Source organism: Microplitis demolitor, chromosome 1, assembly GCF_026212275.2.
Source record: "Microplitis demolitor isolate Queensland-Clemson2020A chromosome 1, iyMicDemo2.1a, whole genome shotgun sequence".
Classification (NCBI taxonomy): Eukaryota; Metazoa; Arthropoda; class Insecta; order Hymenoptera; family Braconidae; genus Microplitis; species Microplitis demolitor.
In genome coordinates this window covers 365037-393002 of record NC_068545.1, presented here as the reverse complement: position 1 = coordinate 393002, position 27966 = coordinate 365037, and the positions used below count along the sequence as shown (strand labels likewise).

Below are 27966 nucleotides of genomic sequence, written 5' to 3'. Positions count from 1 at the left end.
AAAAATACAAAATCTAGATTCTCGATAAAATATTCATATATTTATATTTATATTTGTTTTTTTTTTTTTTTTAAATTTTTTTAATTTTTTTATATATATATATAATAATATATTTGTTATCTATTTATATTTATGTTTATATTTTTTTTTTAATTATATATATTTAATATATTATTTAAATTGCTATCGCTTATTAAATATATATATATATATATAAAGGTAAAGATAATACTCTAAGCGAGGGATGTCCGGTAAAAGATTTCGCGCCGTTTGAGCTATAAATTATTTATTGATTTCTTTTTTTTATATTTATTTTAGTGATCAATTTTTTATAAATTTAAGTTTAATTATAAAAAAAAAATTTCTTTTAATCACTCAGCGAACCGGCGACTCGAGGGGTTGCGTTAAAATCTAAATAATTATTTATTTTAATTTATATATTACTCATTTTAATGACTTCTAAAAATCGTTAAATATATATATACCACAACACTTGTTCCTAATCTCATTTTATTTAAATTATAAAAAATTATCATTATGATTATTATCAATAATAATAATTATTTTATCATTATTTATTAATGTTAATTTATATATAAATATACATATACTTATATGTGTATATATATATATATATATATATTTGTTGTTTTCAAACTCATTCACTAAATTGGCGAACGACACACACACAGATCTACGAGGATTAATTATTACATATAAATCTCATTAAAAAGGATTCACGGCGCGACTAGTTTCTTAACAAAGAATAAGACTAAACAATTATTTATTAACTCGAAATTTTTAATTAAAATAATAAATAAATAATCGTCAAGTCTTACACTTTAATGGAATAATTTTAAATCTGTTGGCTGCAATTTATATTTTCAATTTACTTAACGGTTTTAAAAAAAACAGTTTTTTTTTTGTTAAATGCTAAGTATTTATGATAATAATAATTATTTGTTAGTAATTATTGTTATTATCATGTGAGATTTAAGTGTTGCGAGAAAGCAGGCGATAGGAGACGCGCCGCGAGTCGGGGAGTCTACACCTACAGCATATTTAATCGATTCGTTGTATCCGGTTGGCGCGGGAATCAGCGAGCATTGAACGCATCAAAATCCCCGGTTTTATTTGTTTATTATTATTTAGTTTTTTGTTTGTTTGTTTGTTTGTTTGTTCTTCATTAGTATTATTATTATTATTTTTTTAAATGTAATTAATATTCATAAAATTCTTTGTGTAGTTAAATTTTAAGTTTTAGTTTTTTAAATATGTATGTAATTAAATTTAATTAAATGTGTGTTTTAAAATCTTTGTTTTCATATATTTTTTTTTTTTTAATTTTTTTTTTTTTTTTTGTTAATAAATATTGGCAGCAGCAGTGGAATTTAAATCTTGTGCGCGTCTTTCCAGACTCAAGGGTCCCTCGAAGTTGGTTTCTCTTCTCGATAATTTAAATCGTTCTTCGTTTTATCCTTACAATCGTCTCCTTTTTATTTTTTATTTTTAATAATAATAATCATCATTATCATCATTATCATCATCATCATCATCATCATTAAGTTTTAAATAATCTCAAGATAGTTTAGGATGAAGCATCTTAAGACAGAATTCTTAGCGCCTGAAGAACAGGTCGCGAGCAGACAGGACAACTGGGATCGGAACTTTCGCAAACGCGATTCCCGCAGTCAAGACAGAACAAATTGTGACCACATGGTACCAAAGCTGCGGTAACTTCTTTGTCTCCGCAGACGACACACTCACGACGTCCACCAGCACTTCCAGTGCCGAGTAGTGAATCCGTGGGGCTTGCTGGGCTCGCTGAAGCCGGTGGCGATGGTCGGGATGGTAGTGTTACTCCCGGGAATGACCATATTGATGAGGCAGATGCTGTCTGAGATTCAAATGACGGTGAGTCTCCAAGTCCTTCGTCGCGGTCGATGCCCGCGCCCCAGATGGCCACGAGGTCGTTGAGTCCGGGTGCTCCGGAGCTGCTTGATGAACTGCTGCAGCTTCCGCTGCTAGAAAAAGCGCCACTGGTGGAACCGTTTGAGCCATTAGACCCAGGTGGATCCAAATTGCCGAGGATTGACCCTAGTCCGCCGCGACACAGAGCCCCAAGCAAATCAACTTCGTCTCCTACGAGACCACCCGGTCCACTGGTTGAACCTGTGCGGAGTGCAATGTGAGCTTCTATTTCACGTCTCGCGGCCTCGACGTTCTCTGGCAAACCGGTAACTTCGAAGACTGGCTCCTTATCGCGACTGGGTGTGACGATGTAGGTGTGGGTCTGATGCTGGATCCTCTTGATTGTCGCACCTTTTGGGCCAACTACCAAACCAACAACTCTGTATGGCACGCGTACCTGAATAGTCACGTGGCCGGGCACTGATGTTGGTGGACCCGGTGGTGTTCCCAGTAGTGCGCCCAATGAACTTTTCCGTGAAGCCCGAATCTGTGAAAAATGTTCAGCTGCTGACAGAATCTCACGTTTTGCACGTGCTACATCTTCCTTGCGTCCGGTCACCACGAACACTGGCTCCTCTCCTCGTACTGGAGTCTTTATGTAGGTGTTGGTTTTAGCACGTAGTGCTTTTATCTTGCAACCTGGAATCATAAAAAAAAAAAAACAAAAATTATTAATTATTTTCTCATCTATTATTCTAGTTTAAATTGCTCAGGTAAAAATATTTATTTTGCAATGTTTGATAAACAGTTGGGATAATTAATGCGGACAAAAATCACAACCGGAGGTTGAAAAACGAGTTATCTAGTGTGTGGAAAGCACGTTGAATTTTAAAGGTCCGTTTAAAGATCTCGTAGCTGAGAGCCAGCGATTGTTGACGCGAGATGAGGCATCGCCCCGAGGATGAGGTGAAGGAGCGCTGAAAAGGAGAAGCAAGGAGGGAGCTAACTAAGCAGGCAGGCAGGCAGGAAACTGGAAGTAAAGGAAGAAGAGCATCAGCGACCCGGTCTCTGGACCCGCAGACTCTGGCCTTGAGTCGGCGCAATGCTAGCAATGCAGGTGAACCACTCTCCACTTAATATTGTTTCTTCTCGCTCCGATATACTCCAGCAAAACTACTAAACTTTTTTTATTTCTGAGAGCAAGCGACTCGACTCAAGAGAAACAGAAAATGTGTATTCTCCGCTACTTCATCGCGTGTCTGCAATTTCTTTCTTTATTCTTTATTTCTTATAAAATTCTCCGACTTTGTCTTTGTTTTATTATTTTATATATATAGTATACTTTGGTTATTCTTCAACAAGCCTCTACTCGAACTGCATACTCCTCCTCGGCTCCATTTTCCTCTCAAAGTATAAATAATTTTATTAGTTGTCAGACTCTTTCCCAATAAAATCCCCGGCAATATTCAAAAAATAAATACACAGATCGAGGTTTAATTAATTTATAATTATTGTATATTACAAAAAATATATATGTAATAATGCAATGTCGAAGCTTTTAAATTCACCAAGGCCGTTTGGAGTCTGCGACCAACAATCTTGACATAAATACGATACCAACTGTGAGTAATCGGTGAAAACAGGCAGTACATAACATCACCAACAATAACAACAACAACAACAACAACAATAACAAGGGAAAGTAAAGAGACCTTTGTACTTGAATTTAAAAACAAGCAGAACCACACCTGGAAATATTTTGTTCATCTTCAATTACAGGCTCATTAAGTCGAGAATAATTGTAACGAATATGTACACAGTGTAAGCTGAGAAATATGTATGGAGATGAAAAGGATAAGCTTCAGATGAAAGGAATAAAAATAAAAAAGTAATGAGTAAAGTGGATATCGATGGAATTGTAAGAAGGCTCTGGACTCTGGAGGAAGTCGAAGGGGAAAGACCTCAAGAACTAAGTCGTCGACTCGGTGGGTCAAGCAGACACTTTAATGCCGCCAACAAGCAGCACATGGATGTCTGTAAGCATGTGTGAGATGCGAATGTGGGGATCGAGAGGCAGGTGAGAGCTCTGAGCTCGTGCAGGCAACCTATGGGCATACCGATCCTGCTCACAGGGGCAATGATGATACACGGCAATATAACAGGGATGCAATCCTCAGTTGAGAAACAAAGATGGATATATATGTATGTATATATAATAGTGGTTAGGTGTCCACGCGACGAAGAAAGAACGCGTCGAGAGGGGGCGTGGGTCGTAGACAGTTGAAGGGCCGCGGCCAAGGTGAAACGGACGAACGAACCAACAGACGAATCAACGAACCAACGAACCAACGAACGGGTGTATAGAAGTTAAGTGTATTTGTGTGGAATACGAGTAGTATATATAAGAGGGAGAGAGGGAGAGGGAGAGAGAGAGAGACAAGGAGAGATATGTTCAGTGGGCTGGTTTTGCTTTGTCCATGGCGAAATTAACCGACAGACGAAGGGCGAAAACCAAGGAGCCCTCATTCCTCCTTTCTCTCGCTCTATTACTGTTTAAATAATTTTTATATCTACTCCTCTCTTATACTGCTTTTATAAAACAACTCTCGAACGGTGTCCTCCATGTCTTCTGACGTTACGCTCGATGGAGAAACCGTAGATGTGGATAGACTACAGTATAGTGTTCCGTTCTCGAATACCCGCATTTAAACACATGCCTCAATTCCCGCGACACTTGACGACCAATTTTAAAAAAAGTCTAAAAAAAATTTCTTTATATTAACATGGAGACGCTGAATAATTTTAAATAAGAGGATGAGAATAAATTTAAAAATAATAATAATTCAATAAAATTAGTCTGTGAACTGGGATTATGGGTATAAGTCAAGCTCGCAGGTTGACTTTATTCTCACGATACATTATATCATGGAGAAAAATAGTCGTAGTTGCTATAGATAGTGAGTAATAGAGATAAAAAGAGCGATAGAAAATATAACGACACTGGAGCCAGAGTTGCGATCAATGCTGATGTATCACTATCTCTCTTATTTTCCCGAGTTTCTGCGAGGTTCTAGAATTTTCCAGCCCTTGTACTGTGCATTATACTGCATGTATACGTGTTGCTGCCATACATATATATGTTTATATTTATATATAGCTGCTGGTATTTCAAATAGACAGTGAGTCGATAAATGCACGTGGAATTTTTTTAAAAAAAATCAGGATGACTTGTTTAAGGTTAAAAGTTTGTCATTTGTAGAGTAAATGTTACCAATAAAATGGTAATTGGGAGAACGGCAATTGTAAGCAATTTATCTTGTACGAGTGGTTGAGCAGAAAATTCAGTTATTCAAGAGCAGAAGGAATTATACCGGCCGACAAACGAGCTCGAAATGTTTCTGGTCTCTCTAAAATCATCGCCGCAGCCCAGGTCCAGGCGGTTTTATTATTTTTTTAAAACAAGACCGAGATTAAGAGAAAGAGAAAAAAAAAGGAAGAAAATTATGAGTAAAAAAAAGAAAGTAATAGTAACCAAAAAGCCATCTGCGTGCGCGCGGCACTTTGGTAATTGCTCCCCTTGAAATGGAGAACGCCTACCGAAATTCCAGGGCCTTTTCTGTATGCTAGCCGTGTTATGTCCGTGTCTGCTGCAGTGGTCTTGTAGAGTGTAGAGCGTGTAGAGCTAAATATCTCGTATAATACCACTGCAACAGAGTTCTTTTGTGTTTAGTGGCTCCTCGGCACACTGATTTCGGTGCCAATGCATCAATTACTTTCTCTCCTCGTTTCTCTTCGGCACAAAAACCACTAATTTACATATATTTCAGACCAACAAAAATAAAAAATACATTATTATGGAAATTCACCGTAAAAAAAGTCATTAAGAAAACACATTGACAATTATACTATTTTTTAAAAATTATTAACGCTTGTCAATCAATTAAAAACATTAGAAACTTTTTTTTTTTCCGAGAAAATTCGTTTAAATTTTTATTGTAACGAAAAAAAAGTTTTTTTTTTTTTTTTAAATAATAATAATAATAATGGGAAGCATAAAAATTTAACGGCCTGACAGATGGTGGTGGTTTTAAAAAGTAAGCAAAATACCTCTTGAGTAATTTAGTTACGAAAAGGGCAATAAATAAAGGTAATAACAAAACTATAAAATGTGTAGGTTAAAATAAGAGAGTTAAAGTGTAGCAGAAGTAAAGATAAATAATGATAAAGAAAAACCCTTGCCGAGGAATAAAAATAATAAAAATAATAGTAAGAACCAATGGAAGATAAAAAGGATATTCTTGTTGAGTACAGGACGTACCGTCGTCGGTGGGCACGAGTCGCGAGCCGCCGCGAGTACAAGTTTCTCAGGCAGGTCAGTGAAACTGCGCCGTCAAGTTGAAGGCCAACACCCCCACAATACATCGCATCGCCGGCCGGCCGGACGAGGAGGCACCCGCCAACAGTGCTATACACTCTCTGCACTCTTTGCACTCTCTGCACTCTGCTGCACCGCTCAATTCTCTTTCTCTCTCTTTATCTCTCTCACTCTAGTGTGTGTACACCATCCCCACCAATGACATCACCATCACCAGCAACATACTCGACACTGGTGACGGGCACATCCCCCGCACATTAACAACTCCCAACTCCCAACTCCCCTCATCCCATTTTTCTCCTCCTGTATTGTACATACGTGCACTAGCATCGACACACAACAGCAATAACAGTTCTCACCCACTCCTTACTCATTCCATACCAAAACTTGTGGCAGTATATACCTGGCCGATGATGAACTCGACGGCATTATCCCGGAGAAGAATGACACTAGAACCTCTAGAGTATAACGACCGTCTCAGAAATCGGAGATCTATAGCACAAGTAGTCCTCTATTCATCATCGAAAAGACATTATTATTTCCAGCTATACTCTCTTTGCACACAACTTGAATAGCTCTGCACACAAATAAATTTTATTGGAAATAGCTTGTGTCTATTTATTCGTCTCCGTGTATGATAGACTTGACAAATTTTATTAAACATTTTATATTTATCTATCAGAGCTCTGAGTCTGTGTTTACTTTTATTTGATAAGTCGTATCGGGCTGGAAGATGAATTTTAAGTATGAGTGCGCTGAGGAATAAAACGCAAAGGGGTATGAAATGTAAGAAGAAGAAGAAGAAGAAGAAGAAGAAGAAGAAGAAGGTAACAAGTCGAGTGGCGGAGGAGGAGAGTGCGATCGATTTCCGTGACCTCGCCAAGGAGGCGACGACCGGCACGGGACCTCGGAGAATCTCGTTTCTACGTGCATACCCACTTTACTATGCACGCAAACCTGATAAAAGACTCAACTGGGCATTCCCTACTGTGCTGCCGTTGCGCAGCAACTCTTGTTCTTATTATTATTATTATTCTTTTATTACTTGTATACTTGTAGCATATACTTATACATTATGCTCCCCACACACTCACAAGATAGCTTCTGTACTTATACTCTATTTAACTCATATATATGTGTTTAAAGTCCACGTATTATTTTTATGTCCAACGGATTTCAAACTGTCGTATCAATTTTTTAAAATAAAATGTAATAATTTATTTTGGTAATAACAAGTAAATACTATTATTGAGTTTCCTTGATAGTCTTGTGGTACGAAGGCCAGAAATTCCAGCTCCGTAAATAGATCGATGACACTCGAGCAAGCAATCTCTTATTTTTATCTTTTTATCTCTTTGGTTAAGAGCGTGTGCGACCCGACAAGTGCGTACACTGCGTTTTACTTTCATACATATATATGTATATAAATAAGCGAGTAAGTGTTATATATACGTCGATGCATTGGGTTTTACTGAGGACTCATGCAGCAGCATCATCATCATCATCATCATCATCATCAACAGCAGCAGCAGCAGAAAAGTTCTATGCCAGTGGTGTAGAGTGTAGTTATATAGTGTCGCTGAAATAACCGGGCTTGGATAAAGTGCAATGGACGCAAGCATGCACGCACGTCCATCCGTCCGTTTGTCCGTTTAGTTATACATATATTACATTAGTTTGTTTCACCATCCAGCAGTACGGGTCTACACCACACGCACAGCAGTAACTTTCTGCCTCAGTCTTTGCCTCTTTCTCTTTCTCTTTCCCTCAACTCAACTCTTTACTCCCATGACATGCGGACGAGCTTTTTCGTCGGTTCTTTATATTATCTTTAGCTCCTTACTCAACGTCGACGATCAAGACTGCTCGTTGGTGAGACGAGCGAGCGAATGACAGTGGGGGTCACACTATATTAAGATTGAACTCTACTGACATCAACGACTACGACCAATTCAACCGGTTCATGCCTTTCGATGAGTAACAAACCTTTTAAAATTATTTTTCATCTGCATTATTAAGTTTATTAATTAATTAACTTATCAACCGATCAATCAATCAATCAATCTAACATATTTTTATTTTCCTTCACAATGGAAAGATATCTGGGTAATAATCTATCTGGACACGCAGTTAATTACTTAGCGTATATCCGCATCTCGATGACCATCTTAAAATTCACTACTATAACTTTACTAGACCAAGTACCTTTGGAGTATCTGCTATGCAGTCTATCATTCTCTCTACTCACTCACACATGAACACACATAGACACACATAGACACACATAGACAGAGAGTTGATGAGTATGTATATTCGCCGTATACATAACAACCAGTGCATTCTAACGCTCAAACGTCCCTCCTATCCATATAGCTCACAGCTCACAGCGGGATCTCCCCAAGATACGACTACTCAAGTACCTCAACGTATTCCTGACTAACCAGAGTATTAATATCAACCGAGCACTGACCCGAGCCAACGTATTAGTGAATTAATATAATTGTAAACTATTTCACACTCACTATTTATTTAATCCATCTACTCACTCATTGACAATAAATAAATAAATAAATAAATAAATAAATAAATAAAATAGACTAGACTAGACTAGACAAGACCAGAGTATTAATTTAATAAAAGAAGGTTATTGCCGGTCAGTTACATCACACAATACGATGACGAAACAAGATGATTGTGAAGTGGTTGCTAATCGGTCGATTGAGTTTTCATAGATGGTAATGCATAAATATAGTTGGTAATGCAAATAAGAGGCCTACTAGATATATTCTATTGAGAGAAGAAGTTTATTACGATTCGCTCGGGTGTCTGTCTATTTGTCTATTTGTCTGTATGTACCATTTATTGTCAGTTAATCTCGGGTTGCTGTGGTGAGGTGAGCTATGGTGATAGTTAATAGTTATGGGTGCTGGTAACTGCCCACCTATAACAGCCTTTTTGCTCACCAGTTTCCTCGTCTCATATATATATATATATATGTACCAACATATTCCCCCTACACTGTAATATGTTTGTTGAGTCACTACAAATGCTCTCAAGTTGACCGGAAATTTCTATTATCTGTTTCGTAACTCTTTCTCTAGAGAGAACCAGGAAGACTAATTTTATTGTCAGCAGCTATTTTATTTTTTTATTTTTTATTAATTTTAGCTTTTTAGTGTAGCAGTTTATTTATATTTAAACATGAATTTATTTTCTGGGCAAGTTTGTCTGCTGATAAATCAGGTAGAAGAGGAGAGAAAAGAGATTATATCCATGTGAATAAATAATAAAACTGTCGGTTTTGTGTGTTCCTAGGAACTATTGCCCTGACGCACAATGGAGATAACTTGGGACCGTGAAAAGAGAAAAGAGTGTAGCTGTGTAGCAGGACTATAAGACCAAATAATAATAATAATAATAATAATAATAATAATTATAAGTATACATGGAGGATAAAAGAAGTTAAGATTCACAAGATGCCCAGAATTTAGAACGAGTCCCAAAGACGGCCACCCCTGGGCGATCCTGAATCTTCGAGTCCTCATCACAATGTTCTCCTCGGGCCCAAGGACCTCAATCTCCTCACTACAATTCACTACAGCCTACACACTGATGCATGTGTGTTAGGTTGAATTATTTTTTTTTTTTGCCCGAAAACCAGATGAAATTCGAGGCCCGATATTTTTTTCCCTCATTTCACCCGATTCTTTTGTTCCCCTCCCCCACCACCCCTTCCCTTATCCTACTTCTTAGGCTTTGTATCTTCACTTTGTTGGACTTAGTTTGTTATTTTTCGATACTCGGAGCTCGTTCAGTGTTATATCAATGATGTATAGTAACCAAAGTCTTTTAATTTCGCTCCAAGTCGCAACAGCTGCGTCCGTTACGTCGCGTTGGTCGTGTATACAATATACATATATGTAGCATGTATATTATATTTATACATATTTATGTATGTAGGAGCCGAGTTTAGTTAGAGTAGTTGATGTGAGTACATACTTATATATTAACACGTGTACAAGAGCTCGAAAGACGTAATAGAGGCGACCGGTTGTAGGACTCGAGAACGCGAGTTGACTCACCGACCTGGCACTCAGGATATATTAATCTTGCTAAACTAATATATAAATATATATAAGTACCAAATATAAACATTTATCTAAAAAATTTTTATTATTTCGTCTACTTAAGTAATAAAACATTTAATTTTAATTACAAAATTAATTCCTAGAAAATTGTCTGGGTCGAAATTAATGCGCGATATAAAGTTTTATATTTCAATAGTTATTTAGTCACACTAGAGCTGTTTACTAAATATCAATGAAGCAATTTATGTTAATTTAATTCCCAGAACCGAAAAACCGAAATACATTTTTTTTTTACGATTCAAAAATTTTTATTAACTTTATTTGAGGTGATAAGAGTTCGCTCTTCAGTTTGTGGTATTCGGAGTATCAAAGATTAAAATTTTTTCGGGTTTATTATTTGTTTAGGAAGTTAATAAAATTTAACACATGAGAGAACGTTGACTGGTAGCTCACTATTGAAATTACTTGAGCGAAAAAGGCGTGGGGACAGTGGACATAAACAGGAATACTTGTATGATATTACTTGCATTACTATTCTGTTGTTACTCTCGTCTGTAAATATGTATGTAATGTGTATGTGCTACTGTGGACTAAAGACTTTACAAAATAAAACAGAACTACACCCGTTACGCACATTGACCGCTTTCGCTGCAATATCATTCATTGAGCAACTGATTGCGCCGACAATTTTATTTCAAAAATTTAAATATCTCTATTTCTGTGTCTGAATATTTTAATCGCCAGCGATTTGCTGCGAATAAATTTTTATAAATATTGCCAATGAATGAATGAATGAATGAATAAATGAATGGAATCGTGTAAATCAAACATGAGTAAATATTAATTTTAAAACTACGACGCGATGCATAGATTTGAATCAATCACTCTCAAGTAAAAATAAAATAAAAAAAAAAAAATTGCGAATTTTAATCAATGGCCCATCCGATAGTAAATCCGCTGGCAATAAAACGCGAGCCTCTCATGTCACATGAGCGAGAAAGAGTATATATATATACTGTTATAGTGCTTCGCAAATCCGATTGGAATAATCCATTCATTGGAATACACACGCGTCAACTCACGATACGGCTATTTCTTTTTTTTTTTAAATCTTTTTTTATATTAAACGCCGGGTGAAATTATGCATGAGTTTAAAAATTAGATTAATCAAATCAAGCTGACATTTTTTTTTTTTTTGATCATTTTTTTTTTTTTTCTAAGTCGCCTCTAATATATGTCAGCTATTATATATTAATCTGTATTTATCAGCTATACATATGTGGACCATATGAGTCGACAGTCACGCCACGTGTCTCTATATTATACATATATATATATATATATAAATAGATAAATATGTATAACCACATTTCTATTCCGATTTTATTGATTGTACATTCTAATCGAGATTATCAATTTGAGTTTATCAACTTCATTGATTAAAACTAATAAAATAAATACGAGATATTATTGTAGAAATATTTTTTTCCCGAATATATATTTTTTGTGGGTATGAAAATTAAATAAAGTCGATAATTTGTTGGCAACGATTTAAAGTAATTTATGGACACAAAATTATGAGCGAGATGAAAAAATGTCCTTGGAGAGAATCCAAAACTCGGAAAGCAATCGCCGAGTTTTTTCTGTCATTTCTTTCGATATATGGAATTTTTTACCCGCATTATTTAGCATCTGACAGTCGAGATAAATTAAACCAGCCGAAAAAAAAAAATATCGAAATTAAATATACATATATATAATATTATTTTAAATGTAATTAATGATTAAATATGAATGGTGTGACAAGTTCAAGGTCCGAAATCGGAGTAAAAAAAGAAAAAGGAATTAGAACGAGTGTGTCGATCGATTGTGCGTGCGCGCGTGTGTGTTTAGATATAATATACTATTACATATATATATATTATGTGTTGTAAAATAAAAATATCTAAGTAGACATGGCCGCGAAAGAGTTTATTGTACATCTGAAAAACCGGATTAGTGCAAAGTACGCCAATGGTTTCCATGGGAACTCTTTCTTTAATATATATATAGATATATTTATATGTATAGAGGAGGAATGAAGAACGACAGAAAACAACCGTGAGCGGGCGTCTCATCGTATGTCGACTATCGTTATTTTTTTCTGGTGCTCGATTCAGAAATAAAAGATAACAAAACTCCGAAGAGAAGAGAGAATGAAATACTCAAGAGAAAAGAACTATAAAACTTAACCTAAATGGAAACAACTACCACTAGCACACAGCACACAATACACAGCACACCGTATTAACAGATTAATGTGCTCCTGTGGTATGTCTTCGAAACTGCTCCAGACTAAAATGATCGTACGAGTTACCGGTTTTGGCGCGCGACGCAAATAAAGAAATTCCCTTCCCTGCCTGTAGATTCTCATTAGCGACATCCATTTTTTATTTTTATTTATTGTCCGGACCCGAACAACCCATCGATCAAGACTTAAATAATTACCAATATTAGTTAATTAATTTTATCATTTATATTATTTATCATTTTCTTTTGTCGCGTCAATTTATTTTTATTTGTTCGCAATAAAAAAATTTTTTTTTTTTTATGTAAAATTTTATTTTAGTAAGTCAATTGGATTTAACGTCAAAGGAAACTTAAGTGCACTATGTCACAAATTTTAGTACCACAGGCGTAATGTAATCAGTGGGAAATGATACTGAAAAAATGATATTTTGAGATTTAAAATAAAATTAGTTATTGTTTATTGAAGATAAAATGTTGGAAAATGATAGCAAGTAACCTGATTACGAGAGTAAATCAACTTGGTAACGTTTTTGCTGATACAAAGTGACGTTGCCTGGTCTACATCAAATTACGATTAAGAAATTACGTCTACTAGTGTCGTTTTATTTTTAAACGCGTCATCACCAAGACCTGATTTATGTGCACCAGCACAATCCGTGATATCAATAATATATATTAATGACTCCACATATGACATGTACCATATTTGCATATACATATTTATTATGCATTAATATGCTAAATGCGTTTCCTAATTGCCGAATTAACACCAGAGTAATAGCTTTTAAAAAAAATATTAGACAACTATAGTCCGAGTTTATTTTATTTCGTACATAAAATTTTATGTTCTAACGTTTATTCAAACTCTGCGGTAGGTATAAATATAAATATATATGTATTTCTTTTTATGATGATTCATCCATTTACCCAAAAAGATTTCAAATGTGAAAGTAGACTGATTGCGTAAAAAAATTGAGTACTTATTTTTAATTACCAAAATAGCGAATTATATAAAAAAAAATATTAGACATTGGCGGGAAACTGGAATTTAAATTTTGAAAAAAAAAAAAAAAAAAAAAAAAAGGTGAGTTTTAGATAAAAGTTGTCTAATATTTTTGTAGCCTATGGTTGTCTATAATTAATGAGGAATAACAATGAGATGAATTTTCACTCGAAGAATTTTATTGGGATTACGGAGTTGGCGGGTCGAAGTGGGCGGCAGGTTTTCGCGACAAGGAAACGACCACGGATCGATCGTGAAAGGCCCCGGGAGACCCGAGTGGCGAAATCAAATACTTTTATCCTTGAGTATATATATTTATATATGTATATATAGCTTACGAAATTTTTCATTTCAGAGGCCAGTTCGGTAATCGTTTGAGACAAAAATTAAATCCTACATATATTCAAAGATTAATATATTACACACACACATGTATGTTTCTTGTTAGAGACCTCACCCGAGTGTCCATTATTTCGCAGAAGTACCATTTCCTGAAACACGACTTTACTGTCCGAATAGAATGATGAAGATATATATATATATATGGTATCTGATGGCGTCGGCGGATCAAATGTTACTTTATATAATATCCATAAATATTTAATTAATTGCATCATCAATAACAAACTATTTCATATTAAAACAAATTTAGTTTTATTGCTGGTTATAATTATAAATTTAATAACTTTATTTTAAATTAATTTATATATAGCAATTAAATTAAATTAAAATTTTTAATTGTATGTCGTTATCATTTTTAATTTCATCAATAAATATATTTATATATTTTTAATTAGCCGATTTAATATTGTCATATTTTCTATTGAATAATAAATAAATTTTTAAAATTTTGCTGGAATAATTTAGTGGGAAAAAGAGATTAAAAAATGTAGTAAATAATATTTGATAAATAGTTATAAGTTATAAGGAAAGCTGAGTAGGAGGCTTAAATGTTGTGTGCATCGGACCTCGTGGTGGCAAACTGCATCGCGGCGCGTGTAACCGGGGTCCCCCCCGTTGTCGGTCGCGCATCCCACCCATGGTTTCCGCCGGCCTTGGAGCCACTGAACCACTCCGTGGTTCAACGATTCGATGTCCCAGTGTTTCTCAACTTTCATCCGCACTACATTAAAACCCTCTGCCGAAAATTACTCCTACACTATCCTCGCACTTAAATATTTTACCCAGCAACCAGTCACTCATTCACTCATCCGCTCATCAGTAATCTCAAGACACGCATAAATAAAAAATATAAAACATCATTTTCTCTTTTGTGATTCATCTCAACCACTCCTTAACACTAATACATTTTTTACCGCTAACAAAATACCGCGTACCGTTTTATTGTCTCAAATAATTTTTTTTAATTTGCTAAAAATATTTTCATTTTCTTTTTGAAAATTCTCAAGTTACAGCGAAGTTCAAACTCCCGCTCTTGAGAAAATAAAATTTTTCAAATAATGAAAAAAAGATAAACTCAAGTGGTATATATATTTATATTTATATTTATATATATATATGAAGAGGAAAAAGAATGAATAGAGAGTGACAAAGATGAAAAATAAGTTTTTTAGTTAAAGTTGGTATGGTTAAGGCCATGGTAAATAAAAATGGTAGAATTCTTCCAAGAAATGGGGTCGACTACAGACGATACCACTACTGAGGATCCTCTCGCTGTTTTTTATTATTTTTTAAAAAAATTTAAACATCTCATTTGCTGCAACCATTATACTTTTCCCATTTCTAATTTCTCCAGTCATGTAGATTTTAAATTATTTAACATCAGACAACCAAAGACGTTGCGAGCTGTCCCAAGTACAATTACTTCAACACAATGTCACGCTACTATCCATTGTCTTTATATTTTACGACCACTATCTTTATCTTTATATATATAAATATATATGTATATGTACTTTTGGTTTAACGCACGTTCAAATTCATAGCACGCGCCGCCAGTCTTCTTCCGTCCGTTTTTCCTCACACCAAGTTATTCACTATTATGCCGTCAATGCCTCGTATTTTTTAAATAAAACTATAAATGTTCCTCGAGAAAATTACCATACAAATATTTTAAAAAAAAAAAAAAAAAAAAAATATCTATCAAATAATCTACAGTATCGATAAGCGCGAAGATGAAAGCCTAATATGGAGTGAGTTTTAACGATTTACCAAATTTAATATTTATTATTTTGGACAACTCGGACTGTTGAAAGTTACGGACAAGGTGAATATAGAGTGGCCGAACTAAGCGGAGGAGAAATAAGTATAAAGGTACGGTAATAAATTATAGTAGTAACTTAATGCCAACGTGGCAGGAACGTCTTTCTTTGCGAAATTCGGTCGCTCAGGTAGTTTAGCTCAACAGTACCTACACTAATACAACATATTAAAGATTTAAGAAACTAAGTTCCAGCAGCAGGTATGCCAAGAAAACCCAAACTAAAATATTTCATCGGTAAATTCTCAGTTTTTGTTTCTCGGAGACCGTTTCAAGTTTCGACCTTTCTACTGAATTTTTTCGATCTCGATCGCGATCGCGATCTCAATCATTCTCCGGTATATATAGTACGTCATAATCCCTAAATACCCAAAAGTTGCGTTACCTTATTACTTTTCGGCCGTAATAAGTGCTGACAAGTCTCAGACTGGGATTCGAAACGGCGCCAAATTAAACATTTATCATATATATGTCTTTTTTTAATGTAAACTAAAGAATTGGCCACTCGATTTCTCTTGGGGCCCAAAACGAGTGCGGACATATCGACGTCAAATTTATAAATATACATATATATAATATATTTATACATAGCAACTCAATACGACTTTCTCCATTAAATTTTTCATCTTGTTACAAAATTATTCAAGTACTGTTGTGCTCATAAAGTGTGTTGTAGTTATCAGTACATAACACTATTGTTTAAAAAAAAAAAAAAAAAAACAATAATTTTTATAAATATTCTAAAAAAATGAAGTTAAATAAGATTTATAATTTTTTGGAGTTTAATTTGAATTTATATGTTAAAATAAAATTATAATCTTAAGTACTGATGTTAATGTTTAATAAAATATGTAATAATATTGTGCTGTGATAAAAGTTTGAATTGCAGGGATTTTCTCCCACGCTGAATTGTAAATGTACGATGTGCACCTGTCGGAAGATGCAAAGCCCGCCGGTGATTTGGAAGGACGTCGACTCCCTCACGCAAGAAAAATAAAAAAAATTTTATTTTAAAAAAAACCGTCCAGCCTTAATGCATACACACACATATATATATATATATATATATATATATATATATATATATATATATATATATATATATATATATATATATATATATATATATATATGTATATGGATATTGATGTGTACGTGAATGTGTAGACGGTGAAAGACCGAGAGTATAGGCGGTAAGAGGAAGATTTGGGGAAAAAGAAAAAAAAAACTAAATGAATAAAAAAATGGCAAAGTGAAAAGGACGAAAAAAGGATCGCCCTAGAACCCACCAAAGACGCAGACACAAATAAATAACAACAAAAAACTTAATAATAGAGAGCATCGGCAGCAGCTGAGGGACGGAGAGACCGACCGAGAAAGATGATGAGGGCAGAGACTCTGGCTTTGTTTCAAGGCGAGCGCTGCTCCTCAGACAGATCAAATTTACAGACTCCAGTTGCTCGAGCATCTCTCGATACTCTTAACTCGGAGCAACATCACCCATACGCGAATCTAGTTGATAGTCACTGAATATTTGTCTATATCCAAGTTTCTAAGTTTACGTACATTAAACAGCCCACGTGTCATCTGGTGATTCAATTTTCATTTACAGTATCTACCTCTCACGTTATCACTGTCACCGCTATCTTGTATTTATAATTAACAAAACTTATTCTACCGATTGATTAATTACTGACTGACTCAACAGCTCAATGATAAATTACCACGTGCTGCTATAAATTACTTTACATAAATTTCTTACAAACAATCCATCGTATTTAACTCATCACAATTTATAATTAAATTGGAGTAAAGAAAAATAAAAATTATACGAGCAACGTGATAAGGAAATAGGCGTGACGATCCTCATCCGAGTCCTTGGACACGTGCACCGTCAATTGTGAAATTAGTTTTTGTAATTGTCTCATAAACTTACTCGACTTTTTATACTGTCACTCTCTTTCTTTCATTGAATTTTAAAAAAACCGACGTCACGCCAAGTAATTTATTTAATGCTCAATTATTTTCCCTTGGATTTTTTTAAATTTAATAAAATATCCGAGGCAATTGCTCGGTATCGTTTAATATTTTTGATAACACGTCCTACTTATTCAACCAGTACTCATTTTACATCGTTAAACCCAGGTCTACACACATATATATATATATATATATATATATACATACATGCATGTATATATATATATGTATAAATGATTACTGATTACAAATGACCAATTGGCTGTACATAGACTTTTTTAGAAGCAAACGTAATGTGTTATGTGACTTAGCATGTGTAATGTAATGTAATCAAGTATATATATAAATATATATGTATATATTGGGTGGCTAATAAGTGAGTGTAACAATGCTATCACATTTCCAACGGTACAAAACGTCATTGCACTTGTTTAATATTTTATTTCAATACTTTTTACATTATACTATTACTCTGTGTATATATTATATATATACATATATAAATCATATTTCGGTGTGTAGGTGAGTCCGAAATTAAATGGCGGGTATCAATTCATTTATACTTTCACTCGATGTAATAAAAAAATAATAATCTTAATAAACGCGATACTCATTTATGAAAAAAAAAGATATATAGATATATATAAAAATGCCCTTGTAACAATGGCTCAAAAATAAATTATTATAATTACGAGGCCGTCTGGTGAATTGCATAAAAATATATTAAGACAGTAAAATAAAAAATATTTAAAATTAAAAAAAAAAAAAAAAAATATTTTTAACCTCTCAACATTTTCTCAGAGGTCCTGCGTACGGAAGTGGGTCAGTGTCACGATAACTCGAAAAAAATTACCACCGTCTTTTACCGTGTGTACCTTAATGTTAAATAACCGGCAAAAGATTTTTATTTTTTTCACCCTACCCAGTGTTTACTTGCGTTAAAATATTATTTACAACTGTAATTTTAAATTCAATTAATATAAATTTTAAAAAATAAAATTTTCCCGCTTATTGAAAAATAATTATAATCAGTTTTAAATTTCTTAGATAAATTAATAATAGACAATACTCAAATAATAATAATAATAATAAATTGATATGATGAGTAAACTATTAAATTAATCATGAAATTCCATTATTTACTGAAAATTTGATAATAAATGTGTTTACGTGCGCCATCAATCAATAAAGTTAATTAGAGAGCCATTAATTAAATTTCCATCGACCAGCCGATTTGCTCGTACGTATTTTTTAAAAATATACTGTACGTAGACCAAATAAATTTATTATTATTATTATTGTTGTTATTATTAGAGCACGTGTATAATTTTGTTATTGATTTAATACGTCAATAAGTATTGAGATAAATAATTCAAGGTGAAGGAGTTTAATAAAGTTGAAGAAAGGATTCATTACCGCCTACACTTTTTTTATATTTTTTTTTATTGGAGTAGCGATACTAGTTTTGTTTGAATTTAAAAATTTTTTAGCCTCAACGTGACGGTCATCAGCTAGTAGAGAGCGTATGGCAGCGAGTGTAGTCAACGTTATAATACACTGACTATACATTGATACACCTTACACACCGTTTACTTTTACTTGCCGTCGAGATCGAGAGTGAAGGAGCGAAAAAACGGCGCTTAGAATAAGTCGCGAGAGAGAGCCGACAAGATGATGACGAGGCAGCTGGTTTCTGATGGGAAAAATAAGAGAGATTGTAAACGGTTTATTTTAAACGGCAGGTGTTTTTTTATTTTTAAAAATAAATCTATTGTTATCGATACCGGAATTTAAAATTTACTAATTTATTTTAATTTTTATTTGAATATAAATTTATAAAAAAAAAAAAAGTCTTAATTTTATGGGGAGATAATTAATTTAAGTCGCAAATCGAGTGTTAATACAAATGAATAAAACATGTAAGCAAATATATACATGTATATATGAAGACAAAGAAGCTAGTGTGAACCAGAATATAAGTTTAGTAAAATAAAAAAGGACAAATAGAGAGACGGGCATTGACAGTAAGTGTCGACGAGTCTTGACCTAGGACACGCACAGTCGACCGCGACGCAGCAGCAGCAGCAACTCATATATGCGTTTATTTTATTATTTTCTCGCCGATCGATTAATTTATGTAATTTTAAAAACATGCCCTTGTGTTTATTTTTATCCACTTGAAATATATATTTTTATTTATTTTTCGCCCGCCAAACGTCAGCAATCTTTTGATCTTATTCATTGTTGGGTTTTATTTAAATTTATATATTACGATAAAAATTCAATACTACTTTACATATAATGTGTCATTGTTTAAAGAACAAAATTTTATATTTTTTCAATGATAAAAAAAAAAAAAAGTAAATTCGTCGTCAGGTCAATTGTGGGTGGATCCTTACAAAGGAAACCGCTTGCTTCCTGTCAACGAATCTGATACTTTAAAAATAAAAAATTTCATTTCCGGATATCGGTTATATTGCAACGAATTTAACTTTTTTAAAAATATAATTAATTTAAAAATGTATTTATGTTCTTTGTCTTTCAGTGTGTACTTAAATAAAAAGGTACAGCCGTTATTCAATATCATGATGCATGAAGCTCGAGTGTCGAAGTGCAACGTCCACAAACAAAGAGCAAGTCTTTCCACTTCCGATGACCACCCATTTGTAAACCAACAAGAAAGTACGTTTGCTACTTTTGAATTAAAATTATTAATGCAATTAAAAAAGAAAAAAAAATTATAATAATTACATTAATTATAAAGTGAATAATGTATGTATGACTTTAGTATGTATATGTAATAACAGCATGCGTATTTTTAATGAAATATTTAAGTACACACTGCAATGAAAAATGAAAAATGAAAAAATAAAAAATAAAAATATATATAAATTGATAAAAAATAATAATTTTAAGAGAATAAGATTAAAAGTCAGTGTAACACGGTCATTTTAATCGATTCAAGGACACGCCGAGGTCTCGTTTTATTCCCTTGTGGAATACGCTACCGCGATTCAATCATCTACGTCCGTTTTCCTCGCGAGTCGACCGTCCATTTTTTTTTATATTTTTTACGAGACATTATAGAATTTAAATTTAAATAAAAAGAATAAATTATATTTATTTAAAAGTCATGATAAATCTATAAAATAAAATTTAACAAAAAACATGAAATTTTAAGTGTATCCGTAAAAAAAAAAAAAAAACGTGTTCAGGTCAAGAATACTAAATTAAAAAGCAGCTTAAACTAAAAATGTCTAATGTCAACTGATAAATTAATTAACTTGTAAAAAAAAAGGTTTTAAAATATATCTATATATGTGTATACTTGGGGCTGGGACCATCTGCTGGAGCGATAAATTTAAAACAGCAATTGTGGTTTTAAAAAGAGTTAAATGTATAATTTTTGAGCAGTGATTTTTATAAACATTTATGCTCAACTCGCGGTAATTCTCATGAGGATTACAGTCGCGTGTATGCCAATATAATATAATGTAGTGTAAGAGAATTTAAGTGCACAAAAGTGTACGAGAGAAAGAAAAGAAAGAGAGGAGAAGTGAAGAAGAGACGAGAAAGGTTCTCTTGATTCTTGTTCTATACCACTCACACACATATGTATATATATCTATATACATATATGTACTAAAAGTTGAGGGTCGATCGAGTTCCGAGAGCATGAGAACGGAAGGCCCCCTGGAATATCATCGACGACGGCAGCTGCGGCTGAGGCCAACAAAAGGCGCCAACAACCACTGGCACAAAACTTAAACATCACTTCTTGTCTGAAACAATTCTGTAACTACATACTATACTACATGTAATGTGACTTTTCATCTTTCATTATTTTACTCAACACTTTGACAAAAAAAAAATTTCCATTTCAAAATTTTACACTAGATATTTTTAATATATCAAGTAAATAAACAAATTCGTATATAAAAGTCATAAATATTGAATGTAATAATAAAATGAACGGAAAAACTTCCGGTTAACTTGGCAGACTAACTGGCAGTGACCACGATTGATAACTTATCTACTAACCATTGCAAGTAAATAATGTATTTACGTAATATTTATTTATTTTAATAATTATTATAAAATAATAAATTATGAATTTAAATAAAATTTGCTCTACTTTTATAATAAAAGTCGTTGCCCTATTTTTTCATCTTTTTTTTTTTTTTTTTTTTTTTCAAGTTTTTGTAAAGTGTATAAGAGTATGAATAACCGTCTTTTCCTTTGTGCGATACACGGCATAGAAATGAAGAATCGGAGAAAGAAAAAATATAAATATAAGTATGAAATATTGAAAGAAAATACGCACATATATGTACATTTAAGTACAAAGGTAAGTAACTCCTCCTTCTTCCGTAAAAATTTATAATTTGCTGCGGTTAACCTTGCGGTTGTCATACAAAAAAATATTATTGCTGTAACAAAGTGTACTTGGCAAAAAAAAAGTATTTCACATAAAATAATTTGAAAATTTCGTGAGAACACACGGTCGTGTTATTTTTTTCGGCGTTATTTTTATGCGGTTACTCCAAAAAAAAAATAAAGAAAAATAAAGGGGTTAGATGAGGAGAAAGTCGCCACTTTATTACTCAGTGTATTGTAAAAATAATAATAATAAATAAAGAGCGCAAGTAGGAGTTGATGCAGAAAATGCACCGGGCTCTCATTCTATCATCTCATTCATTATTTTTCATTTATTCCCTAAAGTGGAGTCTTATGCGGCAAACTAAAAAATATATAACCCAGCACAAGATAGATAGAGATAGAGAGTTAAATTAAAGGAGAAAAATCCAACACGCATACGACATACAAGTGGGGAACTACTAAAGCGAATAAACTAACACACATCCCGTTGCCATGTGTCGTTGCCAGTAAATTTGTGAATACGAGTAGAAAAAAAAATGTTTTATAAAAGTAACACGAAATATTTACTTGTATGTACACTCATACATTCTCATAGATATATATATTTATCATTGTCGTCTTATTTCTCCCTTGCTACGGTTTACCGGCTTTTTCCGACTGTTGAGATACGTTAGCTTGCAATAATAACGTACACGACAGAAACTTTAATTTCTTTAGCGAAATATCTCTTTCTTTTTTTATTATTATTATTATTATTAATTATTTTTATGGATAAATAATGTCAAGTGAGCATAAAATTACGGATAAATTTTCAGTGGAAACAGTTGTAAAAAAAACTAAACTAATCGTAAGTTGGTCCACGTTTTCAAGAGACGTCTGGCGACAGAGACAGTCATTGGTACTTCCGGTGGAGTGAGATGAGTTCACGCGAAGCGATTACGATACGAATCGAGAATCGTGAGGGAGAAAAATCGAGTACGATAGTAAAGTTAAATAATATATTAATATTCTTAATATTATTATTGTTATTATTTAAATTACCAACTAGGCACATCCTCATAATAGAACCGCGTAACAACTCATTAGATTCTGCTGAGCTCCATTGTCATAATAAATGTACTTTATTAATTTATTTTTTAAATAAAATTCAATGGATTATTTGATATTTTGTAACTTAAAAATAAATATTATTTTTAAAAATCAATAGGGCATTTTCAAGTGGTCATTTTACCCTGACATTTATATCAACACCAAGAGCATACGTGACGTAAGTCGGTCGCCATTTGCACGAGTAAACTAACTGGCGAATAATGTATACGTACAACCGTGTAAATAGGATAGAAAGTAAGAAGTAAGATAAGTATACCGTAAAGGAGAATAAAGAATGAAATATAACACACATATATACATATACAAGTTATATATTACACACACAATAAAAAACCACGTGGCGTCGACAGGAAATAAGGACGTCCGTACTCATATCTTCCGGACACTGAACTCAATAACGAAATGAAAAATTTACTTTTATTTAAACAAATATAAATATATATGACTTTTTTTCATAAATTTTTTTTAATGAAATTAAGTATTAAAAATATATTTTTTGACCAGCAGTGAACTGGTCAAGGACGGTTTTAATATCGAGGTTTAACAAGTGAGAAAATCTAGACATGATCGATAGCACGAGTATGCGCTTTATTACTTAGTAATGTATAATAATTTAAACACAAACATCGTTGATTTATTAATTAGCATTGCATAGACCCGATGATTGCTCACTTAATCGAGTAACAAGATCCCAGTTAATTTTTCTATTAGCTCTAGGCGAATTGATTTACTGGCAAACTGACAGAGTGTCTGATACACGAAATATTTGATCCAATGTAATGTTGACAAGAGAAACTAGTGGGTCCTAAATAAAAGTGACGATATGTTTTATTAAATATGAGGCTGCTGAAGCAAGTCGATTTATAAATATATATATATATGTGTATATATTTGAATGCCGTGCCCGTGTGACCATGACGATGATTCATATCCAGGTAAATCAAACTGGTTCCTTACACTCTGGCTTTCAGAGTTTGCTCGTCCCGGAAACACAATACCCACGGTATGCCATGAGAAAACTACCACCTCTATGTTTCGTATATAATATCACACATTATATATATATTTATTCTTATATAGGAGAATAGAAAGTACGAGAATTAAAAGTAAAAAAAAAATAATACAAGTCTACCCTCGAATTACTTCTCAACAGGGTGAAAAAATCAAAGACGAGGGGAATAACATCTGGGAAAGTTTTCAAGTTATACAAGAATTGCACTCGGTACCCAGTCCTTGAGAGTTCGAGGTCGAGAAAGATAAATTCCCCCCTTGTTCATCTATTTTATTTATTGGCTAAATTTTTAGTAACTTAAGTATTCAGTGACGATGCAAAAGAAGCATGACCCGATACAAATTAATTCCACTTTTGTCTGAAAATTAAACTCATCAGTAGTTTGGTATTCATATTAAAGTATTCAAATAATAATAATAATAATAATAATAATGATAAAATAAAATATTCAAGGCACAATGGGCCCACGAGGTACCTAAATAATTTATTTAGTTCCCTTAAATCGTATTAGTATTCTATTCGTCTATTAGACGAAGGTATAACGGGTAAAAAAATAATAAAATGGTGAATAAAATAAGGTGGCTCGTATGAGAGCGGGCAAACTGAGCCGAGAAAGTGACGATAACGGACACGAATCAAAGGAAACGTAAGTTGTTATAGTACAAGCACTACCACGAAGAACAATAACCGAACGAATGAGACAGAGATTGCCCGAGGATTTAAGTGGAAGAGAGAGACCCAGAGGAAGAGGAGCAAGAGAGGAAACACGGGATTGGTCAATGGCACGCGTAATCGATTCTGTTTCCTCCTGTCTTTCCTCCCGCGCTTACCTCAACTCATAATCATTCTATCTCTACATTTTACGTTCAATCATTTATATATCCTCATATTATATGTACATACATACACACATTTATATCACACGTACGATTAACCGATACGTTTATGACGAGAATTATTTATCGCTCCATCTTCAGTTTCTCATAAAAATTTTAAGCTTCAGCTCCGAATCTAATAAAATTATTTAAAAAGAAAAAAAAAAAAAAACCAAGAAATTACAATCAACAAATTTAATTTTATACAAATAAATTATATTGGAGCAGATACAACAAAACTAATGTAATAATAATAATAATATGATGTGTAATAAAATAAATAAGAGATAAGACAACTTCTTATGGAGCAGAAGAAACTTGTCCTTGCTTACGGTCGTTTCTATTTATAATCTAACGTAGTCACTTAAAAAAATGTATTGCGTACTCGTGAGTTTTATTCAGTTGTCCCATGATTTTTTTATTCGAAATATATAAGCGACAATCGACTGTATTACATTAAAAAAAATAAAAAATTTATCACTTGAGAATTACAACAGCGATCCCTATCAGACATGATGATGATTATTATTATTATTATTATTGTTATTATAGAGTTTGGGACTTTAGTGGTTAATGATAGACAAAAAATTACGAATAATCGTTCATGGACCCATGTCAATTTGGGGATTGAAAAAGGAGAATTAAACAAAATATGTATAAAATATAGGAGGAGGGAAAGAGGGAGATGAGGGAGTGAGAGCAAGAGGCAGAAACAAAGGAAGCCGGTCCCAAAACCCAGGCTACGTTTATTCAAAAGTCTGGGAACGCGATTTCGTTCGACCTGTAGCAGAGTAGTGTCGACGAATTTCGACGGTTTCGAAGAATTTGGCCTCAAGAGTCTCGCCGTTTCCTCTCAAGGTTAACCCCCTTTTTTATTTAGTTATTATTATTATTATTATTGTATTTTTTCTTTAAAAAAGTACCACGTACCGGGTCTCTCATTTTCTCGCTTAGCTCGCGGTGAGACCCACGAGACAGGAGTAGATCGAAGGCCGACTATTTATTTGCAAGACAACGCCCGCAGCCCGACTCCAACTCATCAACTACAATTATATATCCACCTTTCAATAAAAATAATATTAATGATGATAATAATAACAACAGCCGACAACATAATCAACTCCTTTCTAAATTGTTAATAAAAAAAAAAAAAAAATAACACCATACAAACATACATGGACAATATTAATGAACAAACCGACAAAAAATATAAAAACTGCATCCGTAGTCACGACCTACGGCCACGCGCGCCATGACCTACTCAATTTAAAAATTCCGTCTCCTTTTTTAATAACTTTTAACCAACTTTCTACGTCAGCGGTAATTTAAATATTTAAAAATTTTTGGCGCCATTTTGTGGAGTGATAGCCGCCATTTGGGAGTAAAAATAAAAATGTACAACTGACGGGGGAATAAAATGAATGACAAAGGAAATATGAGGAGTACTCACCTTGGCGGCCAACGATCTCAGCCACGTGCTCGCTGCTGGGCACGGGAACGCACTCGGTCATGTTCTGGCTCTTCTTGGACCTCGCCTCCTCAAAGACGCTAGACGGAGTCGCCTGTAGATCACTCGGGTCATTTGAATTTCCGTTCCCGGGACCGGAGCCTCCGTTCCCCGTGCAGCCCTGAGTGCCCTCGAGACTCAGCATCGACAGCTCAAAGGCCAGTTGGAGGGCACGTTGTTCCTCCAGAGTACCAGCACCGGCGCTCACGCTGCGATCTATGTCGCTGAATAAACTTGTCGGCATCTTGTTTCCACGCTTCTTATTCTTCGAATATACCAACTAATTATCCACACCTTCAATCACTCTAAAATATCAATATCGATATCAATGCAATTATCGTTTATTATTTTAAATCACTGACACGTTTTAATTTGTCGTCTGATAATTAAACAATTGAGCGTTATTACGTATTACAAATACCTGTAGATTTTTTAAATTCTCACACAAAGGATTTCTGCTCCCACGATTTATGCTGAGTACTAAAAACTAAAAACCCACCCGAGTTTTCGTACAAAAATAAATTATTCAAATTTCAAATTTTTTTATTTTTTACAATTCAGTTGGTAGCAAAGACTCGAGTCCTTGAGATTTTTTGTAGCTTTTTACTCAGTACCAAGTAGCGATTGCCAATGATTTAAGATTTTTTTTAAACCACTTTCTTCTTTGTTCAAGACTTCAGTATCGTCATAAAAAATTACTTGCAACAAATAAAATAATACACTTTTAGATTTTTTATATTTTGTTATCTAGCACACTCGCGTGTATTTGTAATAATTTGTTGGATAATATTTCTACACGCGTACCAAGTGGTCTAGACAAATGCTGTTGTTGGTTATTACTAGCAATTATAATAATAGTAATTATATGTACTTTTACTTTATTGGATTATGGAATATTATATTATCAAGTCGGTATCACTAGTAATGTTGCTTTAGTAAGTATATTTATTGTTATTAATATTTAAAAATAATAATAATAATAATAATTGTAATGTATTACAACCGAGTGTTGGCGCGAGACTAAAAACTGACTGACAATACAATGTGTCTTAAATGTCGTGTTACAGAGTTGAAAAAACAGACAGACGCGTTACGGCTACCTCTCGCTCTCGAGTGCCACTGCGACTGAGTACTGCGTCGAACTGCGACTGCGGCAAGCTGCCGGTAACCGCCATGTGCCGGACGCCGGTTCTCGGAGCCTCTCATTGGCTAAAG

The 27966-nt window shown here is 33.6% G+C and overlaps 1 protein-coding gene across 2 annotated transcripts; it reads right to left on the bottom strand.

The window, feature by feature from the left end:
* Positions 1–56: 56 nt before the first annotated feature.
* On the bottom strand, positions 57–27885 carry LOC103577843 (RNA-binding protein MEX3B). Of its 2 annotated transcripts, XM_008558675.3 has the most exons (3): positions 27173–27885; positions 26695–27056; positions 57–2610 (listed from the first exon to the last, which is right to left on the bottom strand). In XM_008558675.3, exons 2-3 carry the CDS (start codon positions 26993–26995, stop codon positions 1604–1606), a joined length of 1308 nt encoding a protein of 435 aa, XP_008556897.1. In that variant the 5' UTR covers positions 26996–27056; positions 27173–27885; the 3' UTR covers positions 57–1603. The 2 variants fall into 2 exon arrangements, with proteins under 2 accessions (XP_008556897.1, XP_008556896.1); XM_008558674.3 differs by having other exon boundaries at positions 26695–27885.
* Positions 27886–27966: the final 81 nt, after the last annotated feature.

What these genes read in the sequence shown, in the direction of transcription:
- LOC103577843 (XM_008558674.3), bottom strand. Translation starts at nt 26,995, where the DNA reads ATGCCGACAAGTTTATTCAGCGACATAGATCGCAGCGTGAGCGCCGGT. An exon ending in TGAGATCGTTGGCCGCCAAG is followed by an intron (nt 2,611 to 26,694) that starts GTGAGTACTCCT and finishes TTATGATTCCAG; the next exon opens with GTTGCAAGATAAAAGCACTA.